Source organism: Cnephaeus nilssonii (genome assembly GCF_951640355.1).
Source record: "Cnephaeus nilssonii genome assembly, chromosome: 12".
Lineage (NCBI taxonomy): Eukaryota > Metazoa > Chordata > Mammalia > Chiroptera > Vespertilionidae > Cnephaeus > Cnephaeus nilssonii.
In genome coordinates, this window is record NC_137083.1 from 42,350,891 (window position 1) to 42,371,798 (window position 20,908).

The 20,908-nt window shown below is 43.4% G+C and overlaps 1 protein-coding gene across 2 annotated transcripts in view; it reads left to right on the forward strand.

Annotated features, from left to right (window-relative positions):
- Positions 1–304: 304 nt before the first annotated feature.
- DLD (dihydrolipoamide dehydrogenase) overlaps positions 305–20,908 on the forward strand; it is a 48,130-nt gene continuing 27,526 nt past the window's right edge. For both annotated transcript variants that reach the window (XR_013814284.1, XM_079785903.1), the window contains exons 1-8: positions 305–417; positions 1,900–1,978; positions 15,945–16,024; positions 16,775–16,843; positions 17,390–17,459; positions 19,627–19,727; positions 20,026–20,169; positions 20,588–20,689. Coding sequence is in view for 1 of the 2 variants with exons in the window: in XM_079785903.1 (XP_079642029.1) it covers positions 379–417; positions 1,900–1,978; positions 15,945–16,024; positions 16,775–16,843; positions 17,390–17,459; positions 19,627–19,727; positions 20,026–20,169; positions 20,588–20,689 (684 nt within the window). In the remaining variant the exon portion in view is untranslated. The remainder of the gene's footprint in view (positions 418–1,899; positions 1,979–15,944; positions 16,025–16,774; positions 16,844–17,389; positions 17,460–19,626; positions 19,728–20,025; positions 20,170–20,587; positions 20,690–20,908) is intronic.

A 20,908-nucleotide genomic window follows, 5' to 3' on the forward strand; every position in this document is an offset into this window, starting at 1 on the left:
GTGCTTAGATTCCCCAGCCGGACACAATCAAGAGCTTGTCAAACTTTCCCGTAGCGTGCGCCGAAGGTTGGTCTCGTTGGTGTACTTATTTCTCCTTCCCAGTAGATCACGTTGCAGTTCACCACGCTTTTTACCCCCACCCCACCCCACCTCAATCCCCTGCTGCCACAAAGCACTACGCTCCTTACGACAGTGTCCCACGCCGAGCCTGAAAGGAACGGCTTTTCCCGTGGGTCCGGCCGCGCCGGCCAATCACGCTGCTGTCAGCCAATGACGTCAGCTGCGCCGTGCATGCGCAGGGCGGGGAGACCTTGGCGAGGCGGCGGAGGGGCTTGGCGGAGGTGAAAGCTTGGGCGGAAGGAAAAGTACAGCGGCAAAATGCAGAGCTGGAGCCGGGTCTACTGCTCCTTGGCCAAGGTGAGGGTCCACTGCGTGGGGTCGTGCTGAGCCAGAGCCACCGAGAGGCGCGCTGACGGGTCCGAGACGCAGCCTAACTGGTGGGAGCGGGAGAGGCGGGCGGCCTGAGTGGGACCACCTGCCGCCCAGCCCCGAACTGGTTCAGTCCAGGCGGCCTCCCCCGCCCCGCCCGCCCGCCCGCCCCGGAGGCAAAGGCCCCGCTGGCGAGGCCCCGCCGGCTGTGGGACAGTCAGCAGTCACACGTTCTCCACTCCCAGGCCAGGGCCAGGGGGCATGCGGTTGCACAAAGGCCTCTCCACCTTGGAGGAGGAAGCTGAACTTGCCCTTGTGCCTTAAGCCGGTCTGGCCCTTCCTATCTTCTACCCTTCCTTAATCTCGGCCCCTCATGGCCTAACTCTCTGCAGTGGTCAGGTTACCTTGGGGCCAGTCAGACTTGGGTTACCTTAGGAATTCCTCAGGAGTCGCTTCCGTGTTTTGCAGCTTTAAAGGAATTAATGTTCTTTGCCTTCTAGGGGCGTCTTCTTAATTGCAGCAGGTTATCGTCAGGACAGCTTTCCCTTTTCATCCTCATGCACAACACAGCCAGATTGTATATATGTGGGATCGTGGCTACGTGCTATTTTGATGGGAGACCCTAGGAGTAGCCTGTGTTCCCCGAAAGTTCACGTAGCATGCTGGAAGTCATACACTTGGTGAGGGCCAGAGCTCGAACTAAAACTCAGGACTGACATTTAGGCTGCATTTGGGCTCCCTTCCTGACCACAAGTGCAAGAATTGCCTTAGAATAGAGAACATCACTAGATGAGTGTAGGTTTTGGCACTGCCTCTGTTTGCCTGCTGTGCTTGGAGGTATTTGGTTTGTTTCTTTGTGCTTCACTGTTGTAAGAAACAGTAGCCATCCATATTTAGAGATTGTTGTGGAGATGATGATGAAGTTTGTAGAACTGCAGTAGCTCTTGAATGCAAATACATTACTTTAGTACATTTTCCTAAATTACCGCATCAAATTTTCTGTTTTTAGTAGATGGATGATTCAGGAACATCTTCATAGATTGTACATGGTAGATTTGAGTTAGGAAACAATAATTACAAGTAAAAGGATTGCCATAATGTAGATTATTCAGATACTTAGGTTAGAGCTTTAAAGAACTTTAATATTGACCTTAAAATGGTCCCTGACGTAAATGAGCCATGCTTGCTGAAACTTTAATAAAAATTAACACTGTTGAGTAACAAATTTTATTAGGTTAAACATGAGCTGTTTGAATATTTACAAGACAAAGATAATGTGGTAAGCTGAGGCTGAGAACTTGAAATAATTGCTATTATCAAAGAGGAGGAATTGATAAGTAACCTCTGGGTGGCAATGGAAGATATATTAATAACTAGTGCTGGATACATTTGCTCGAAATCATTATTTTGCATCGACCTTCAGTAGTTCTTTGCTTACATAATAGGGACATTTTCTTTTTTTTCTTCCAGAGAGGCCATTTCAGTCGAATATCTCATGGCCTACAGGGAGTTTCTGCAGTGCCTCTGAGAACTTACGCAGATCAGCCACGTAAGTACTTACTCAGACAGTTTCCCCTAAAAATTGTTCATATATTTATTCACTTCAATGTTTTCTGAGCACCTAGTGTGTTCTAGGTGGTGAACAAGACAAAGCCCTGTTCTTATGGAACTTATAGCCAGGTTCCATAAAATATAAATAATACATAAGTGAATAAATATTTTGGGAAGTGATGGAAAATTAAAGCAGGTAATTGGGAGGAAAAGAGACTATTTTACTAGTAGATGAGGTGTCAGGGCTTTTCTGAGGAGATATGTCTGAGCACGTGCCCTAGTGAAGTGAGGGAGTGAGAACGTTATTTCAGGAAAAGGGAAACAGTGAGAAGGGTCTCAGGTGAGAATTCGATTGTGAGGTTTAAGGATTTGCAAGAAGGCTGGTATGGCTGGAGCAGAGACTCATAGAATGTAAAATCAGAGAGGTAGGTAGAGATTAAGTAATGGAGGGTTTTGTAAGCCAGGCCAAGGAGTTTGGATTTTACTCCCAAGTGTGATGAGAAATCACTGAAGGGTTTTGAGCTTGGGGGAGGATGTGATCCTCCTATATAATAAAGCCTATTATGCTAAGTGTCTGGTCGACCAATTGTTATGACGTGCACTGACCACCAGGGGGCAGACGCTCCGATCGGTAGGTTAGCTTCCTGCTGGGGGATTAGCTTGCCGCTGGGGTCCAGCCCATCAGGACTGAGCAAGACTGGCCAGACACGCCCTGGAGCCCTCCCATGGCCCCTCCCTGGCTGGCCAACCTCCCGCGTCCCTCTCCGGCCCCAGTCATGCACTGGTGGGGTCCCTCTGCCTGGCCTGCACCCTCTTGCAATCCGGGACCCCTCGAGGGATGTTGGAGAGCCAGTTTGGGCCTGATCCCGCAAGCCAGGCTGAGGGACCCCACTGGTGCACGAATTGTGCATCGGGCCTCTAGTTTTATATATTTACATTTAAAAGTTCGTTCTGTCCACTGGTCAGATTGTGTTTAGAATGGTGAGATGACTTTTTTCAAATCCTTAATGAAAATCTTGATGGGCTTGGCAAAAGCACATTTTAAAGACTAGGAGGATGTGCCTGAAAGGAAGCTGTGGGTTATGGGTATTTTCTTCTCTATACTTTTTTTTATTTTTGAAGTTTCTATAAAGGATATGTATTTTATTTTTTTTTTTTAAGCATTTAAAACAGGAAGCTAATGGGCCTCCGAGTACCAGGGATATTGATTATTTGAAATTATCGGTTTTGACATTTACTGGAATCACCCATATGATTATAAGTAAGCTTGTGCATCATCATGTCTTAGAGCTTCATTGTACAATCATTAGCTGAGGGAAACTGTGACCATCAGTCTCCCTGTATTCTGTAAAATAACTTTATTCTGTATCCTTAACTGTTATCAAACTGTTATCATTTTGGAGATTTTATTCCTAGAAGAAAGAGTAGGGGGAGGATTCTGTCACCAGTAACCAAGTGAGTAATTTATCCTAGCTTTGAACAGGTCAAGAAATCCTTTAAAAAATACTAATTTGATGGTGGGAAAATAAATTTGACCATTATTCCCTTTGTCCCTTTTTTTCTTTCTTTCAGTTTTTTTTTTTTTTTGCGTTATAATTGGCATACACCCTTTGTCTCTTTTGTTAAGTGGTAATATTATTTATTTTATACTCACACATTAGTAGGAATGTTAGATTTTTATTTCCAAAGCATGCAATTAAAGACTTCTTGGCTAATTCTGCCCTCTTTGAATCATTCAACAAAGATTATTCAATGCCTTCTATTTACCAGGCAGTTGGGAGCAGGAACTTAGATTTTAGTGGAATGGGGTAACTGAGCCCTCATGAATCAGTTTAGTGATCTCTTGACCTTGAGTAAATGATAAATTCCTTCCCTTAGTACCTGCATGGATACAATGTATAAATCTTTGATTGGATGAAGTAACAAGAATTTTTACTTACATATTTATATTCATCTGGGGTATTTATTTAAAGGCAAGGACTGTGACCCTTTGTTTAGTACTTAAAATGGCACAGTATATAACTTAGTACATATTTATTCATTATTTCAACAAATTGAAATATCTACTGTGTTAGTTTTTGGGGCCAGTTGGTGGGATATAGCATTGAAAAAGACAGGCAGGATGCAACTTTTATAGTTTACAATCTATTTGAGAAAGACAAACATCCAACAAATAATTAATTATAATTGTGATAAGGACTTTATAGGCTAAGCATAGGGAACTATGAAATCTACATATAGATTGGGAATGTTTACAGAATTCTTTCCTAAGGAAATAATTTTGGTATCTGAAAAGGTAGTGATCATGGGTGTGGGAGGGGGTGTTCCAGGAAGAAGGAGCAACATGTTGGAATATTTTGATGTGAGGAGCATAGAGCATTTCTTTTTTTTTTTTTTTTTTGGGGGGGGGGTTAATCTTTATTGTTCAGATTATTACAGTTGTTCCTCTTTTTTCCCCCCATAGCTCCTCTCCACCCAGTTTCCACCCCACCCTCTACCCTTATCGCCCCCCTCCACTGTCCTCATCCATAGATGTACGATTTTTGTCCAGTCTCTTCCCGTACCCTCCCCCCCACCCCCCGAGAATTGTCAGTCCACTCCCTTTCTATGCTGCTGATTCTATTATATTCACCAGTTTATTCTGTTCATCAGATTTTTTATTCACTTGATTTTTAGATTCACTTGTTGATAGATATGTATTTGTTGTCATTTTGTTGTTCATAATTTTTATCTTTACCTTTTTTTCCTTCCTTTTCTTAAAGAATACCTTTCAGCATTTCATATAATACTGGTTTGGCAGTGTGGACTCCTTTAGCTTTTTCTTATCTGTGAAGCTCTTTATCTGATCTTCAATTCTAAATGATAGCTTTGCTGGGTAGAGTAATCTTGGTTGTAGGTTCTTGCTATTCATCACTTTGAATATTTCTTGCCACTCCCTTCTGGCCTGCATAGTTTCGGTTGAGAAGTGAGGGTACTCCCTTGTAGTTAACTGTTTTTCTCTTGCTGCTTTTAATATCCTCTCTTTGTCTTTTGCTCTTGGCATTTTAATTATGATGTGTCTTGGTGTGGTCCTCTTTGGATTCCTTTTGTTTGGGGTTCTCTGCGCTTCCTGAACTTGTAAGTCTATTTCTTTCACCAGGGGAAGTTTTCAGTCATTATTTCTTCAAATAGGTTTTCAATATCTTGTTCTCTCTCTCCTTCTGGCATCCCCATAATTCGGATGTTGGTATGCTTGAAGTTGTCCCAGAGGCTCCTTACACTATGTTCATATTTTTGGATTCTTTTTTTTTTTTTGCTTTTCTGATTGGGTGTTTTTTGCTTCTTTGTATTTCAAATCTTTGACTTGATTCTTGGGATCCTCTAGTCTGCTGTTGGATCTCTGTATATTATTCTTTATTTCAATCAGTGTATGCTTACTTTCTAGTTGGTCCTTTCTCATATCCTCGAGGGTCTCACTAAATTTATTGGCCTTTTCTATAAGATTCTTGAGTAACCTTATAACTGTGGTTTTGAACTCTATATACAGTAGTTTGCTTTCCTCCATTTCTTTCATTTGTGACCTGTTTCTTTGTCTCTGCATTTTGGCTGCTTCCCTGTGTTGATAGAGAGGCTTTGTGTGCTAGGTGTCCTATAGGGCCCAGTGGCTCAGCCTCCCCAATTACCTGAGGGTGGACACTCTTGGTGCACCCCTTTGTGGGCTGTGTGCACAGTCTTGTTGTAGTTAAGCCTTAATTGTTGTTGGTATTACTGGGAGGAATTGACCTCCAGACCAATTGGCTCTGAGGGTCAGGTGTGTCTATGATGTGAGAACTTCTGTGTTGGAGATACCCTTATGGGGCAAGACTTGCTTCAGTGGGGCTTTGGTGCTCACTGAGTCTGCCCCCTGAGTCTCTTATGGATCTGAAGAGTTGTAATCTGGATGGTCCCACTCTGACCACTGGGTACACTGACTCTTGGATATCCAAGGAGGTGAAAAGTCAGCCACTGCCTGAGGCCACCCAGCAGGAGCTACAGAGAGATCTGCAGGTTCCTCTTCTTTGTTTAGGTTTTGGAGGTGCCCAGATGAGGCCCAGCTGTGAAGCAATGCAAGCTGCTGTGGAGCCTTGGGCCTTCTTTGGAGGTTCTGGGGCTCTCTGACCCAGCTGCAGTTAGGTAATTTTAGATTGCAAAAGGCCAGGCCTTTCATATGCAAAAGCCCCTGCGCACAGCTTGGGTGGGGCGGGGTCTCGGAATCACCAGGGCGGAGCAAACTGCAATGGCTGATCCTCAGCCCTGCCCCGAAGTGGTCCCCAGGTCTCTGTGTCCTGTGGCCCCATGCAGGAACAATGATCGATACAAACACTGAGAGAAAGCTGCCCTCGTGTTCTGGCCCGATGCCAAACAGTCCATTTTCTCCCCGTATGAGTCTGGGTCCCCAAAGTCTCGCCTGGAACTGGAGTTCATATCAGTCGGAAGCTTGTGTCTCCCTCCCGATTGAAAAAGATAACAGCGTACTCAGTTGCCAGCCCCTTTCAGTGCGCCCGCCTCTGTACCTTCGCACTTCACTTCCGCACCTCCACACCTCCTCCGAGTCTCAGTGTGCTTTTCTCTTTCCTTCTAGTTGTAGGATTTCCACTCAGCCAGGCTTCCCGTGGTTCTGGATGATATTCATTTTGTCTTTTAGTTGTAATTTTGAAGTGGTTGTGCGAGGCAGCAAGTTCAGGTGTTTACCTATGCCGCCATCTTGGTTTCTCGAGCATAGAGCATTTGAGGAACTTGAAAAGGGCCAGTGTGGCTAAAATCTGTTGAAGATCCTGGTGAGTTGATTTTTCCAGATTATGAAAGACCCTCTATTTTAAGTATGTTGGAAGTCATTGATGTGTTTTAAGCAGGGGAATAATATGATTAGATTTATTTTTAAAGATCATTCTGTTTGCAGATTGGAGTGTTTATTATAATCCTTTTTACTTTCTCTCATCCTATGTAATAAAAGCCTAATATGCAAATTGACCAAACAGTGGAACAACTTGTTGCTATGACGTACACTGACCACCAGGGGTAGATGCTCAATGCAGGAGCTGCCCCTAGCCCGCAGGCTCCTGGCCAGCCAAGGTGGGTGCCAGTGGGGGCCTCCCGGTCACCCCGCCGGTTGCCCTGCAGAGGGAGGTCACTGGCAGCAGCATGGGGCAGGGCTGGCGAGCAGGTGGCGCCAGGCCAGCCAAGGCTGGTGCCAGCGGGGCCCCCTGATTGCCCTGCCAGCCGCCCCACAGATTGGCCCTGATTGCCAGCCAGGCCTAGGGACCCTACCTGTGCACGAATTTCGTGCACCAGGACCCTAGTTAGACTATAAGAACCACGGCTATGTCATTTAGAGGTAGCCCAAGAGCTTAGAATACTGTTTGTAATGTGAAATGCATGCTGTCAGGATTTATTTCAAGGTAGATGGGATAGAATACAGGTAGGTAGACCAGCTTAATTCTGTGGGCTGTACACTAACAGTAATTCACTGTTGCTAAAGCTTCAACTGTATGGTATTAGTGGATAAGCAGAATGTGATGGACGATGAGGCTGGAGAAATAGTTCCTGAAGAAATTTGTATGCTGTATTTAGGAACTTGGACCTTATCCAACAAGAGGCAGGGAAACCAATGAAAAAATAGGAGAATAAGGTCCAAATTGGGTTTTAGCAGGGAGTGACACTAAATAGCGGTGTGTGGGGTGATATGGATGGTGGGAATGACACTGGAGGCTCCGAGACTAAAGTTGGGAGGTGGATCTGAGAGGGGAAGAAACATTTATTTAGTGCCTAATAAGCCTGGCATCCTCTCAGGGTCTTGACATGCATTATCTCTGATCTTACAACGCTGAGATGTTGGTATTAACTGTCATTATTATCCGTATGTTACATCAAAACCCAGAGAGATTAAATAACTTGCCTAAGAAATTAAGAGGTGGTAGAGCTCATATTTGAACTCCAGTTTACTTCACATCCTTTTATCATTTACTATATTTCTCCTTTATTGTCGAGGCAGTTGTAGGGTTTTGATCAGAAAATGAAGTATTAGAACTCAGGATTTTAGAGGCAGAGCAATTTTGGGTGGTGACAAGTATATGGAAGAAGGTCATTGAAATAGACTGAAGATTAAGGGCATTGACAATTTAAAAACAGAAACCCTCCTTCCCTCTGCAGTACAACAACTAATAAACCTTACCAAGTCGCTTTATACTCAGTGAATTTGGTAATTAATGCTTACTGCCTTGTGATATCTCTTTCTGTTCCTATTTTTTAAAATAATTTTGATTTATCTACACTTTGTTATGTGCCTATTTCCCCTAACTATAACATAAGGTTATTGAAGGTAATGATGTTTTCACATAGGGTAGACATTTATAAATATTTATTGATTTCTTTCTGAAAGTGAAGAAGCTTCCTTATAAGAAGCTTTAGTCAGTTTGGCTCAGTGAATAGAGTGTTGACCTGCGGACTGAAGAGTTCCAGGGTCAATTCCAGTCAAGGGCACCTGCCCAGGTTGAGGGGCTCAATCCCCAGCAGGGGGCGTGCAGGAGGCAGCCGGTCAATGATTCTCTCTCATCATTGATGTTTCTATCTCTCCCTCTCCCTTCCTCTCTGAAATCAATAAAGATAATATTTTTTTTAAAAGAATCTTTCTGTCATTTTAGTTTGAGTTCCTGATTGCCCAGGAAATTATGGAATTATCTAAGTGTTTTAGAAGGCATAAGACATATGATAAAGGCTTCAGAATCTAAAGAACCTCATTTGAATCCTGGCTAGATCACATGGTAGTTGTGCAGCCTTATGCAAGTTACCTATTTTTAAATGTATTTTATTGATTTTTTTACAGAGAGGAAGGGAGAGGGATAGTTAGAAACTTTGATGAGAGAGAAGCATCAATCAGCTGCCTCCTGCACACCCCCTACTGGGGATGTGCCTGCAACCAAGGTACATGCCCTTGACCAGAATCGAACCTGGGACCCTTCACTCCACAGGCCGACGCTCTGTCCACTGAGCCAAACCGGTTAGGGTGCAAGTTATTTAATTACTCTCAGCCTTATTTTCTCCCTGTTAAGTGGAGGTCATAACTATGTAATAGAGATGTAATGAGGCTTAAATAAGACAACATGCAGCACTTAGCTCAATGCCTGGCACATAGTAAATTACGCAAAATGGTAGATGTTATTACAGACTAACTTCTTAATATAACTTGTAAGTTATTGATGATTATAACTTATTTGTAACCTGAAACCTTTATTTCAGTGGTAACCATAATAATGTAGTGTCTTTATTTTCCTCAGTGATATAAATAGCATTTGTAGAATAATTTGTAAAGCACTTTTTCCTGCCTTTTCTCTTTCAATTCATTTCATGGCATTAACTGCCATGTTTTTAAAGTCAATCATGTCTTATTGTAACATTTTAAAAGTTTTAATCTGATAGCTTTTTCCTGGTATTTCACTGCCACTTGCATTGCAGATTGCTTTCCAGCTGTCTTTTGCCATTTTTGCTGACTTAGTCATCTTTCTCTCCTGCTATCAATTTGTGCATCCTTTTTAGTTTTTCTTTTCACCTTTGAAGGCTGATGCTAATTTTATAAAAGTTTCTATCAGGTATTCATTAATTTCATTTAACTACTTTTCTATGTCCTGATTTTTAAAACTATATATGGGAATCAAACTGAGAAATGTTTCTTTATAAGAGCTAGCTGGTTTTTCAACGTTTTATGAAAAATTGCAAACTGCCGAAACCGGTTTGGCTCAGTGGATAGAGCGTCGGCCTGCGGACTGAAAGGTCCCAGGTTCTGATTCCGGTCAAGGGCATGTACCTTGATTGCGGGCACATCCCCAGTAGGGGGTGTGCAAGAGGCAGCTGATCGATGTTTCTCTCTCATCGATATTTCTAACTCTCTATCCCTCTCTCTTCCTCTCTGTAAAAAATCAATAAAAAAAAGAAAAAGAAAAATTGCAAACATTAGAAAAGTAAGAATTTTACTGTGAACATTTATAGATTCTTCCATTAACATTTTACTGTACTTACATTATCACATGTGCCCATCCATTTCTCCATTAATCCACCTTACTTTTTTGATGCATTTCAAAGTAAATTGCAGATATCAGTATACTTCCCATAAATACTGGCTTGTCAGTGGATCATATCCTCCTATATTCTCAGCTTACAAATCTTTAAAGACTTTTATATTTTCGCTTCATTTTTGTATTTCCTAGCATGTCAGCAATTTTCTGAAGGAATAGTGAACTGTTTGCGTTTATAGTGTTTTCTGTAGTCTAAAAAAACAATTCTAAGATCACATAATAAATTGAGAAATAAAACTCTAGGTTTTAGCTTTTGTGTGTTTAAATTTATTAAACCTATATATATATTATAATTAAAAAAGAAGTTAAAATTTCAGCAAAGAACTCTGTTTTATAGCTTTTATTTACATTACTGTGAAATTAAAAATTAAAACCCAAATTAAGGGATATTGGTTAGGTCATCATTTATTGGCAGTGATGGGAATGGCACCAGGTGTTAGGTCGGACCTGGGTTCACCAGCCTCAGTACTTGAGTTCTGGCTAGGAAAGAATTCAGAGTCAAGACTCAAAACTATTAGAAAACATCTATCTATCCTATCTAATAAAGAGGGAATATGCTAATTGAGCCTCACACCATCACAAAGATGGTGGCGCCCACAGCCAATAAGGAGGGAATATGCTAATTGACTGCCACACCCTCAAAGGTGGCGGTGCCCACAGCCACAAGATGACATTGCCCAGTCCCCTCAGCCCCACCAGGGCATCAGGCATGCGAAAAGGCCAGCCCTGCTTGCCTCTGGTGTCCCCCAGTCCCCTCAGCCCCCCAGCCAACAAGGGCTGGCTGAAGATGCAGGCAAGCCTTGGATGTCGGCTGCCCAGCCGCCCATGGCCGGCCTAAGGTGCAGGCAAGCCTTGGATGTCAGCTGCCCAGCTGACGCCCGAGGCTCAGGTAACCAGGGCCAGCAGAGGTTTGCACTGCTGGCAGTGGCAGCAGCAGAGGTGTCATGGGGTGTCGCCTTCCCCTGATTGCCAGGTTGCTTCCCACCCCTGAGGGCTCCCAGACTGTGAGAGGGGCCGGCTGGGCTGAGGGACCCCCCTCCAGTGCACGAATTTTCATGCACCAGGCCTCTAGTCCTACCTAATAAAAGAGTAATATACAAATTGACTCTAACTCCGCTACACCCACAAGCCACGCCCACAAGCCAATCAGGAGCAAATATGCAAATAAACCCAAACAAGATGGCTACAGCCACAGAGAGCAGGAGGGAGGCTTGGTTTTCCTCGGCAACAGGTTTCCTCTGCCCTTGCCGGCCTAAGCCTCCACTCAAGGCTACAAAGTTTCAATTATAGAAAGTAAACAAATCCAAACAGAAATGGCGGCAGCCACAGAGCTGTAAAGAGCGGGAGGCTAGGGTTGCTCCCCCACAATGGAAGAAGCAAAGCTTTCCGCACACCCTGGCCAGCCCAGGCCTCGCTACAGGCTACAAAGTTTCAATTATAAATTCCAACAGAAATGGCTGCCAGCCACGGAGTGAGCCGGAGGCTTGGCTCTGCTTTAGGCTACAAAGTTTCAATTGTAGAAGATACATAAATCCCAGATACCAGGGCCTCTGCTTGGGTCGCCAGGGGCGTGGCCGGCCTCCAAACCACCACAGGCCCTTCACCCAGGCCGCCCCACACCCCAAGGGAACCCCCACCCTGATCCGGGATACCCTTCAGGGCAAACCAGCTGGCCCCCACCCATGCACCAGGCCTCTACCCTATCTAATAAAAGAGTAATATGCAGATTGATCATCACTGCAACACACAAGATCAAGATAGCTGCCCCCATGTGGTCAAAGATCCTGCCCCCATGTGGACACAAGATGGCGGGCACAAGATGGCCAGCAGGGGAGGGCAGTTGGGAGGGACCAGGCCTGCAAGGGAGGGCAGTTGGGGGCAATCAAGCCCGCAGGGGAGGGCAGTTAGGGGTGACCAGGCTGACAGAGGAGGGAAGTTGGGGGTGACCGGGCCTGCAGGGAAGGGCAGTTGGGAGGGACCCAGGCCTGCAGGGGAGAGCAGTTGTGGGGGACCCAGCCTGCAGGGGAGGGCAGTTAGGGTTGACCAGGCCTGCAGGGGAGGGCAGTTAGGGGCAAACACGCTGGCAGGGGAGCATTTAGGCATCAATCAGGCTGTCAGGGGAGTGGTTAGGGGGTGATCAAGCTGGCAGGCAAAGTGGTTAGGGGCAATCAGGAAGGCAGGAAGGCGAGCAGTTGGGAGCCAGCAGTCCTGGATTGTGAGAGAGCAGTTGGACATCCCTTGAGGGGTCCCAGATTGGAGAAGGTGCAGGCTGGCCTGAGGGACAACCCCCACCCCCGCCGTGCACGAATTTCGTGCACCGGGCCTCTAGTATATATATAAAAGCCTAAGCGATCAAATGACCTGTCAACTGGTTGCTATGACGCGCACTGACCACTAGGGGCAGATGCTCAATGCAGGAGCTGCCCACTGGTGGTCATTGTGCTCCACAGCCAACCTCCAGCGGCTGGCCAGGCTGAGGGACCCCCACCTGTGCACGAATTTGTGCACCGGGCCTCTAGTCCTATATAATAAAAGCCTAATATGCAAATTGTCCCCTTGGGCGGTCGATCCACCGGGAGTTCGACCACTTGCTATGACCACCAGGGGGCGGTGCAGAACATGGCGGGTGTCGGCGATGCAGTGCCGGCAGCAGGTGGCAGTGGAGGCACTGTTGGCCCCAGGGGCCCTGATGAGAGTGGGACTGTGGCGGGATGGTGGAGCAGGTGAGCAGGCGGCACCAGGCCAAGGCAGGTGCGAGTATGGGCCTGATTGCCCTGCTGATCGCCCCACAGACGGCGACCAGCGGGGAGTGGGCCTTTGTGTGGCTCCCAGGCGCTGAAGGAGCCCAACGGGCCTGGCCCCGATCAATTGTCCCACAGAAATTGAGGAAAGGAACAGACTGGGGTGGGGAACGGGGTGGGTGGCGGCGGCCAACCACCTGCGGCGCCCAGGCAGGGGGCTGCGACCTCTTGCTGGGGGCGGGGGTGATGGGGACAGAGATGTGGTGAGAATGCGGAATGTCCGCCAAGCTCACTCTCACTCCCCCTGCTATCCTCCCTCAGGATGCCAGGGCTCACGTGCTGGGGAAGCCCCTGTGCTTAGGTGCCAGGTGCCTGCGAGGAGCCTGCCCTGCACCCACGCAGCCTCTTCTGGGTGAGCTGGACCGCAGCCACCAGGACTGCAGGGCCTGGTCGGGCTCCCCTTGGATTCATGCAGGAGCTGGTCTGCGAGGCCAGCTGGGAGAGAGTGTGCTGCTTGCCCGGCTTCTGTGCGGCGCTGCTGGGTGGTCCAGAGGCCCACGCTGTGCCCTGGCCCACGGTGTCCAGCCGCGCTCACCGCATCTCTGCATGGGGACTCGGGTGCCATGACTCAGGCAGAGGGGGGCGCATGGGGGCCCAAGTACTGTCCAGGGCCCAGAGCTCAGCTGGGACCTGCCCTTTCATGCCAGACGCTTGCACTTCAACCGCCAGCCAGGCCTAGGGACCGCACCTGTACACGAATTTTGTGTACCGGGCCTCTAGTTTATTTATAAAATCAAAGAGATGGAAGAATTCCTAGAAGAAATGGACTTAGGAAATAAGTTATAAAAGCAAAGGAAGGAAGGGCTCTTGGAACTTAGAAGTGAGGAAGGTCCAAGGGAGGGGAAGTGGAAGGAGTATGGGGAAGGCATGCATCTGGAGGAGAGGGGAGGTAGGGTGCTGCTGGCTCCTGTATCCTAAGGGTTTTAAGGGTGGAGATCTTTAGACCGGTGGTTGCCCACCCTTCAGACCTCACTGACCACCAGCGGTCTGCAGACCACCGGTTGGCAACCACTGCTTTAGACCAGCAGCTTTCCAGGTGTGTCTTTACTGGGTTGGGTCTTCACTGATTGCTTGGTCAGCACGAGTGCAGTGGGTCATTCTTGAATGCAAAACCAGACCAGCCAAGCCAAGGCTGACCAAGTCCTGAGGTCAGCCTTGACTTGGCTGGTCTGGTTTTGCTGCTTTTCTGGGCCTGGGGCTGAAATACAACTGAGGCCTAGATGTTATCTCTAGGGAAGAAAGGTCAGAGGGTCCAAACTGCAGGACCATTGATATGCTAGGGTAGAAAAGGTCACCCTGAGAACAATGTCCCACCCTGCAGTTGTCCTTTGCTAGGGTTGGATAACTAATCAGTTATCTTCCAACACAGGTTCTACCTTTCTGTTCAGAGCCAGCTAAGGTTTTTTGAATGATAATAGCACTCCTATCCCCTCAGGGTTGTATGTTTTGTAGGAGAAGGGGATGGTAAGAAATTAAAATTGCCTTCTTTGTATGTCAGAATAGAGGTACCATGTGGGGAATACTTTTTATTTATCTTCCAGGTCTATTCTAAACTGTTTACATACACTATTCTGTGTTATGACCCTATCACAGTGATGGGCAACCTTTTGAGCTTGGTGTGTCAAACTTCGCCAAAAAACTGAGCATAACTCGGGTAGTGTGTCACTTTGAGGAAAAAACATTATTTCGCAAATGTTTCATCCTCAGGAGCAGCAAATGTTTCATCCTCGGCATGCGGCCGCCTCAGCGGCCGCGTGTCATCAGAAATGGCTACTCGTGTCAGTGCTGACACGTGTGTCCTAGGTTCGCCATCACTGCCCTATGAGGTAGATATTTCATGGTCTTTATTTTGCAGATGAGGAAAATAGCTAGTAATTCTAAAGCTTGATATTGCTCATGGGGATTTTAGTTTATGATTGTTGAAATTGAGGAAAGGAATAGTATTGAGTAATGGAAAGAACACTGGAAGCAGAGACAAAAAGCTTAATTTTGTCTCTGCCCCTGCTTCCTAGATGACCTTGGGCAATTGACTTCTCTGAACCTGTGTCTCTTTGTCTGTGAAATGTTAGATATATGTCATCCTTACCTTTCTCATAGAAAGTTTTGAGAATTAAACATGATAATATATGTGAAAGCATGTTATTAAAAAGTTAAAAACTGCTAAATGCTATAGCAGTTGGGGTTTAAGAGTAGTGGAGGGGGAGAAGGGAGACTCTCCTAACTTTTAAAAGTTGGATTGAGGAGAATGGGAATAATTGGACTTACTTTGTACATTTGTATTATTAAATTCCTACGGCTGCTGCTCAGAGTTCATTCTTAATTTTTTATCTTATATGGTAATATCCAGAAAAGTTAATTGAATGCTCTGGTTAGCCTATTATCTTAACCTTTTGCACTCAGATGTCGAGTGTGACTCGACACTGTTAGCATTAGAATAAAGGAATCGAGAAAAAAAGCAAGCGAGTGCAAAGGGTTAAACTATATAAAAATTTTCAGTATTCAAATAAAGTTCAAAACATTTGCTATGTGTTATAGGAAAGCTGATTCTCTCTTCCCTGATATCTCAGAAGTTAATAACCTGAAAAGGGTAATCAGTTTTAAATTATTGACAGTACTAAGGTGTTACCTTATTTAATCCTAACGTCAACAATTTAAGACAATGTTATTGTTATTACAGAAAAATTAAGTCACTTGGTCACACAACTAATAAGTGTCAGAGCTGAGATTCGAAGACAGGTATGTCAGATTTCAAAGCTCAGGCTCTTTTCATAGATGTGTGTATTCCAGTGTCACTAAAAGCCGGTTCATTATCATTAAATAAAAGTGTGGAATTTAGCAAAACCAGTAGATACAAAATTCATAATGAACAAATGGAAAATGAAATATAAAAATCTATGCCATTTTCAGTTATATCAAGGAACACCAAGTACCTGGGAATAAAATAGTACTGTGTAGAAAATGCTGGTTATTTATACTTTCTTGGAGGTTTAAAATATCAGGTTGTTGTTTTTTAATGCACTGATTTTGGTCAGCATTAAGCAATTTACTGTTTCATATCAATTTGCTTTTATTGTAGTTGATGCTGATGTAACAGTGGTTGGCTCTGGTCCTGGAGGATATGTTGCTGCTATTAAAGCTGCCCAGTTAGGCTTCAAGGTAAGGGTTAGACTAAAACTAGGTTTTGATTTATTTTTATTTGGGAGTAGTTGATCATATTCACAAAATACTTTGCAGCCCAAACGGCATGGCTCAGTGGTTGAGCGTCCACCTATGAATCAGGAGGTCATGGTTCGATTCCTGGTCAGGGCACATGCCTGGGTTGTGAGTCCGATCCCCTGTGTGGGGGAGGCAGCTGATCAATGATTCTCTCTCATCATTGATGTTTCTCTCTCCCTTTCTCTCTTTCTCTCTCTCTCTCGCTCTCCCTTCCTCTCTGAAATCAATAAAAATATTTTTTAAAAAAACTTTGCAGGTAGATAATAATGGTAAATAATTTCTTAATTCTATACATTATTTTTAAGCCTGAGACTAATGAAGAGAGGGTTCATTAGTTGGAGTATTCTCATGAGGGGGTGGAAAGTGAAGTCCATTATTTTTTCCCTTCCCCCAATACTTTTCATTTTGGCTTTTAATCACACTTTGAAAGGTACAGTAATAGTGCTAAGAACATGTATTTGGTAATGTTAAACAAAAATGTTTCTTAGAATAATTCACTTTTGGTGGTTTAGCTTGACTTTGGTAGTCAAATGATAAGTTATAAAAGAATATATTTTATTCTCACAAACAGCTTGAGTAGCTTGTTTTGTAGGAGGAGGAAGAGAGATATACTTGGAATTTTAGTGAAGTGAAACATTGCAGCTTATGTGCAGTTAAATAATGTTTTTTTATTTTATTTTTTGGTTGTAGACAGTATGCATTGAGAAAAATGAAACACTTGGTGGAACATGTTTGAATGTTGGTTGTATTCCTTCTAAGGTAAGCATACATTTTTGTACAGTGCAGAAATTTTCTTCATTGGCCACCAATTAGATATGTTGAGACTAGAATATTAGTCATTAAAAAATAAACAGTCCATGGGTGATAAAAACCACATTTTTTAGTTGAAAATTTAGAGTGCTGTTACCAGTCAGCCATACATTCTTGAAACAGCTTCCTTGTCTCAGAATACCTAGCCTTTCCAATCAAGCAGACTGATGTTACTTTTTTCCCCCTCTTTAGCTTTCCTTTATCAATGAAATAGATAGTAGGTAGTAAATTCTTTTAGTTACTTTATGTATTTAGTAGTAAACAAGCCTGACTTTTCATGTCATAAAAGGAGCAAACACCCTGAAATGTGTATTTAATTCCTTTGCTTCTAAAGAAAGTAATTTTGTTTTTTATTTGTTAAACATTTTTTGTCATTATTGTTTGTCTTAGATTAATTATAGAAATTTACTTGGTGTACTACTTCTTGTACGGACTGTCATTTCATAAGTGCTTTTTGATTCTATATATTTGATAACTTTGTCTTATATCCTGTAGGCTTTATTAAATAACTCTCATTATTACCACATGGCCCATGGAAAAGATTTTGCATCTAGGGGAATTGAAGGTAAGTGTACTTTCCATATTTAGTGATATTAGCAATCATACTTGACTTTTCTGGCTAAAGACTTATATGTGTTTGATACATGTGTATTGTTTATGGAGGTAAGAGTGAGAAAAAGATCTTAAAAATATAGAAAGATTTACTTATGAAAGACGGCTTAATCCATATTTCTACCATCACATCTTCTGTTCCTCTGTCAAGTTTTGCATGCAGCCTACTCTGTATGTGTGTGAATAAGTGTATGTGTGAAAAGTCAGTTTTCATTTTCTGAAACCTGGAAGTCACTGTGGTGCCTGGTGGATTCCTGAGTGCTATGGGCAGATGAAAGAAGAAAGGTCTACCTAAATTGTTGGTATTGGAAGAGCAGAGGAGAGGGAGGGATGTGGCATAGTGGAAAAGGACCTTTCATAAAATTTTAATGTGGTTTGTCTTCTGCCATTGTTTTTGGTCTGTTATTTCATTCTTTCTCTCTAATTATTGTTGTTGACAGATACATCCAAAGGGTAGTCTGTTCTAGATAGGGCTTAAACACACATTTGAGGACTGTTTTTTTCCTTTGTTTCTTTGTAGCAGTAGGTTTTTGAAAGAATGGTATATAACATAGGCAATCCCTTGGGTATAGAGGTGGTGAATATACATTAGAGCAAATATTGTATTAAATTAGAAGAAAAGTGGAATCAAAACCCATTTTCCTTACCCACTAAGAAAAGAAGGGACAGGGTTAGTCAAGAGACATGCATTGTAGACAAAAATTCATGTTCTAGCTCTGTGACCTTAGGTAAATCAAATCTCTCAGGGTCTTTGCTTTCTCATCTCTAGTATGTGTTGGATGCATGAGCTGATTTTTAAGATAGCCTTCTTCTACAGTTCTAGAAGTTAAGCTTCTCTTTATCCTCTTATATTGTTGATTTTCAGAGTTCTCTTCTGAATTAAATGAGTGATTGAATTTTTATATTAAGCTATCTATATTTGAAGTTTTCTCATGTATGTTTTTATTAGTTTTTGTTTCATGAAATTTAGCATTTCCTTTTATTTAAAACCAGAGGCCCAGTATACACAAGACTTGTGCACTGGGGGTAGGGGTGGGGTCCCTCTGCCCAGCCTGCACCCTCTCGCAGTCCGGGACCCCTTGGGGGATGTCCGCCTGCTGGCTTAGGCCTGATCCCTCTCAGTCTGGGGCTCTCGCAGTCCAGGACCCCTTACTCCTTACCGCCTGCCTACTCACCAGCTGTGTGCCCAGCTTCTGGCCGAGCAGCATTCCCGCTGTGGGAGTGCACTGAACACCAGGGGGCAGCTCCTGTGTTGAGCGTCTGCCCCCTAGTGGTCAGTACCCGCCATAGTGACCGGTCACTCTGCCGTTCATTCGGTTTGCATATTAAGCTTTTATCATATAGGACTAGAAGCCCGTTTGCACGAAGGTTCGTGCAAGACATTCATTCACCTGGCTGCCTGCACCAGTTATCCGCCGGCACCGGGGGGACCCAGGCCTTGGCTCTGGCCACCGTCTTCCGCTTTCTTTCAGGGTCTGGGCTTGGCCCCGGGCAGCGGCAGCGCGGGGCAGGCGCTGCCCACCCCGCGCCGCCAGCAGCAATCTAGGCGCCTCCCGCTGGCCTGGTTCCATTAGCCGCTCAGCATTTGGAGCGGCGGGAGGCCCCGCCCCTCCCGCTGGCCAGGTTCCATCAGCCGCTCAGCGATGGGGGGCGGGGCAGTGCGTGGGGGGGCGCCATCTTGGTTAATTTGCATAGCGCCCTGATTGGCTGTGGGCATAGCGAAGGTACGGTCAATTAGCATGTTACCCTTTTATTAGGTAGGATAGGATTTCAGGTAATTTTTCCTTTGCTATTTCTACTTAGATCTCTAACAGACTTAAGATTATCATAAGGTATTTGGAGAATATGTCACAGTGGAAAATATTTTATTTTGGACTGCATTTTCCCCAAAGGTGGATTTTTTAATAGTATTTGATAAACTTATGTTACTGTGATATGATGCTGTTAGCCTTTTGCCAGCTAGGACTATTATATCAGTTATTAAATTTTAAAATGTTAATACTGCCTTATATACAGTTTTATAAGTATTAGGTTGAAATTTTCCATACCATGATTAGTGAAAAATATCATATTGCTTCAAAATTTAGCTAAGTACTAAAGATTTATTTAACAAATTACAGTGTCTGAAGTTCGCTTGAATTTAGAGAAGATGATGGAGCAGAAGAGTACTGCAGTAAAAGCTTTAACAGGTGGAATTGCCCACTTATTTAAACAGAACAAGGTCAGTGTGTTTAATATTCACATTTTTGCATTATTTTATATGTACATTAAACATTGCTTTATGCTGATAGAGTGATGCTATTAGAACTTGGCTGCCAGAGGATAGTTACTTAATTTAAAATAGTATGGTAACCTGAAATGCATGACAAATTTTTTTCTGCTCCATGTATAGCATTACTAAGTAAGGAAGCATTCTATATTGTATAAATTAATTGATAGAATAATTTTTTGCTGTTAATCATGTTTATTTATCAAAAAATTTATTTTAAACTTTGTGAATTTATATATATTTTATAAAGGTTGTTCATGTACATGGATATGGAAAGATAACTGGCAAGAATCAGGTCACTGCTACGAAAGCTGATGGCAGCACTCAAGTTATTGACACAAAGAACATTCTTATAGCCACAGGTTCAGAAGTTACTCCCTTCCCTGGCATCACGGTATTTGTTTTTTACAATTGTCAAAACCTTCCTTTAGAAGTATATTTTATAAACTACTTTATTCATGCTATTTATGAAATTTGAGAGATTTCTTACTGAAATACTGTATGTTGACAGTCATTCAATTTTGGGAACTTGCCTGTCTTTATTCTGCAGTGATTTTGATCAGAAATAGAACACTTTACATTAAGATATATTTGAATTCCATCTGAAGTTAAAGTAGACCATTTTGTTTGACATGCTGAATGATAAAATTTTAAGCATTTTAATTTTTAATTGAGTATATGGTTAGAAGTCATAGATACCTTGAAACAAATAAATGACTTAGTATTTTTAGTGATTATATTGTGTGAGATCACAGTTTATAAATCTCTAGCTTTTCCAAATAATTTTGATTGTATCTTTTTTTAAAAAATAGATTGATGAAGATACAATAGTGTCATCTACAGGTGCTTTATCTTTAAAAAAAGTTCCAGAGAAGATGGTGGTCATTGGTGCAGGAGTAATTGGTGTAGAATTGGTAAGTGATGTCTTTTCTGTCTCATATTATCTCCATGATGTGGGAAGCGACTTAAAGGTCTCCTATTTGATTCTTTGAATAATGTCGCAGACAGATTGGTATTGAAATTTGCTTAAATACTTCTAGTAGTAAAGAGTTTTCAAGACAACTTATTGTAATGTAATCTTTAGTCATTAGAACATTCTCTTTTATTTTGAGATTTATTTCCCTATATCTTCC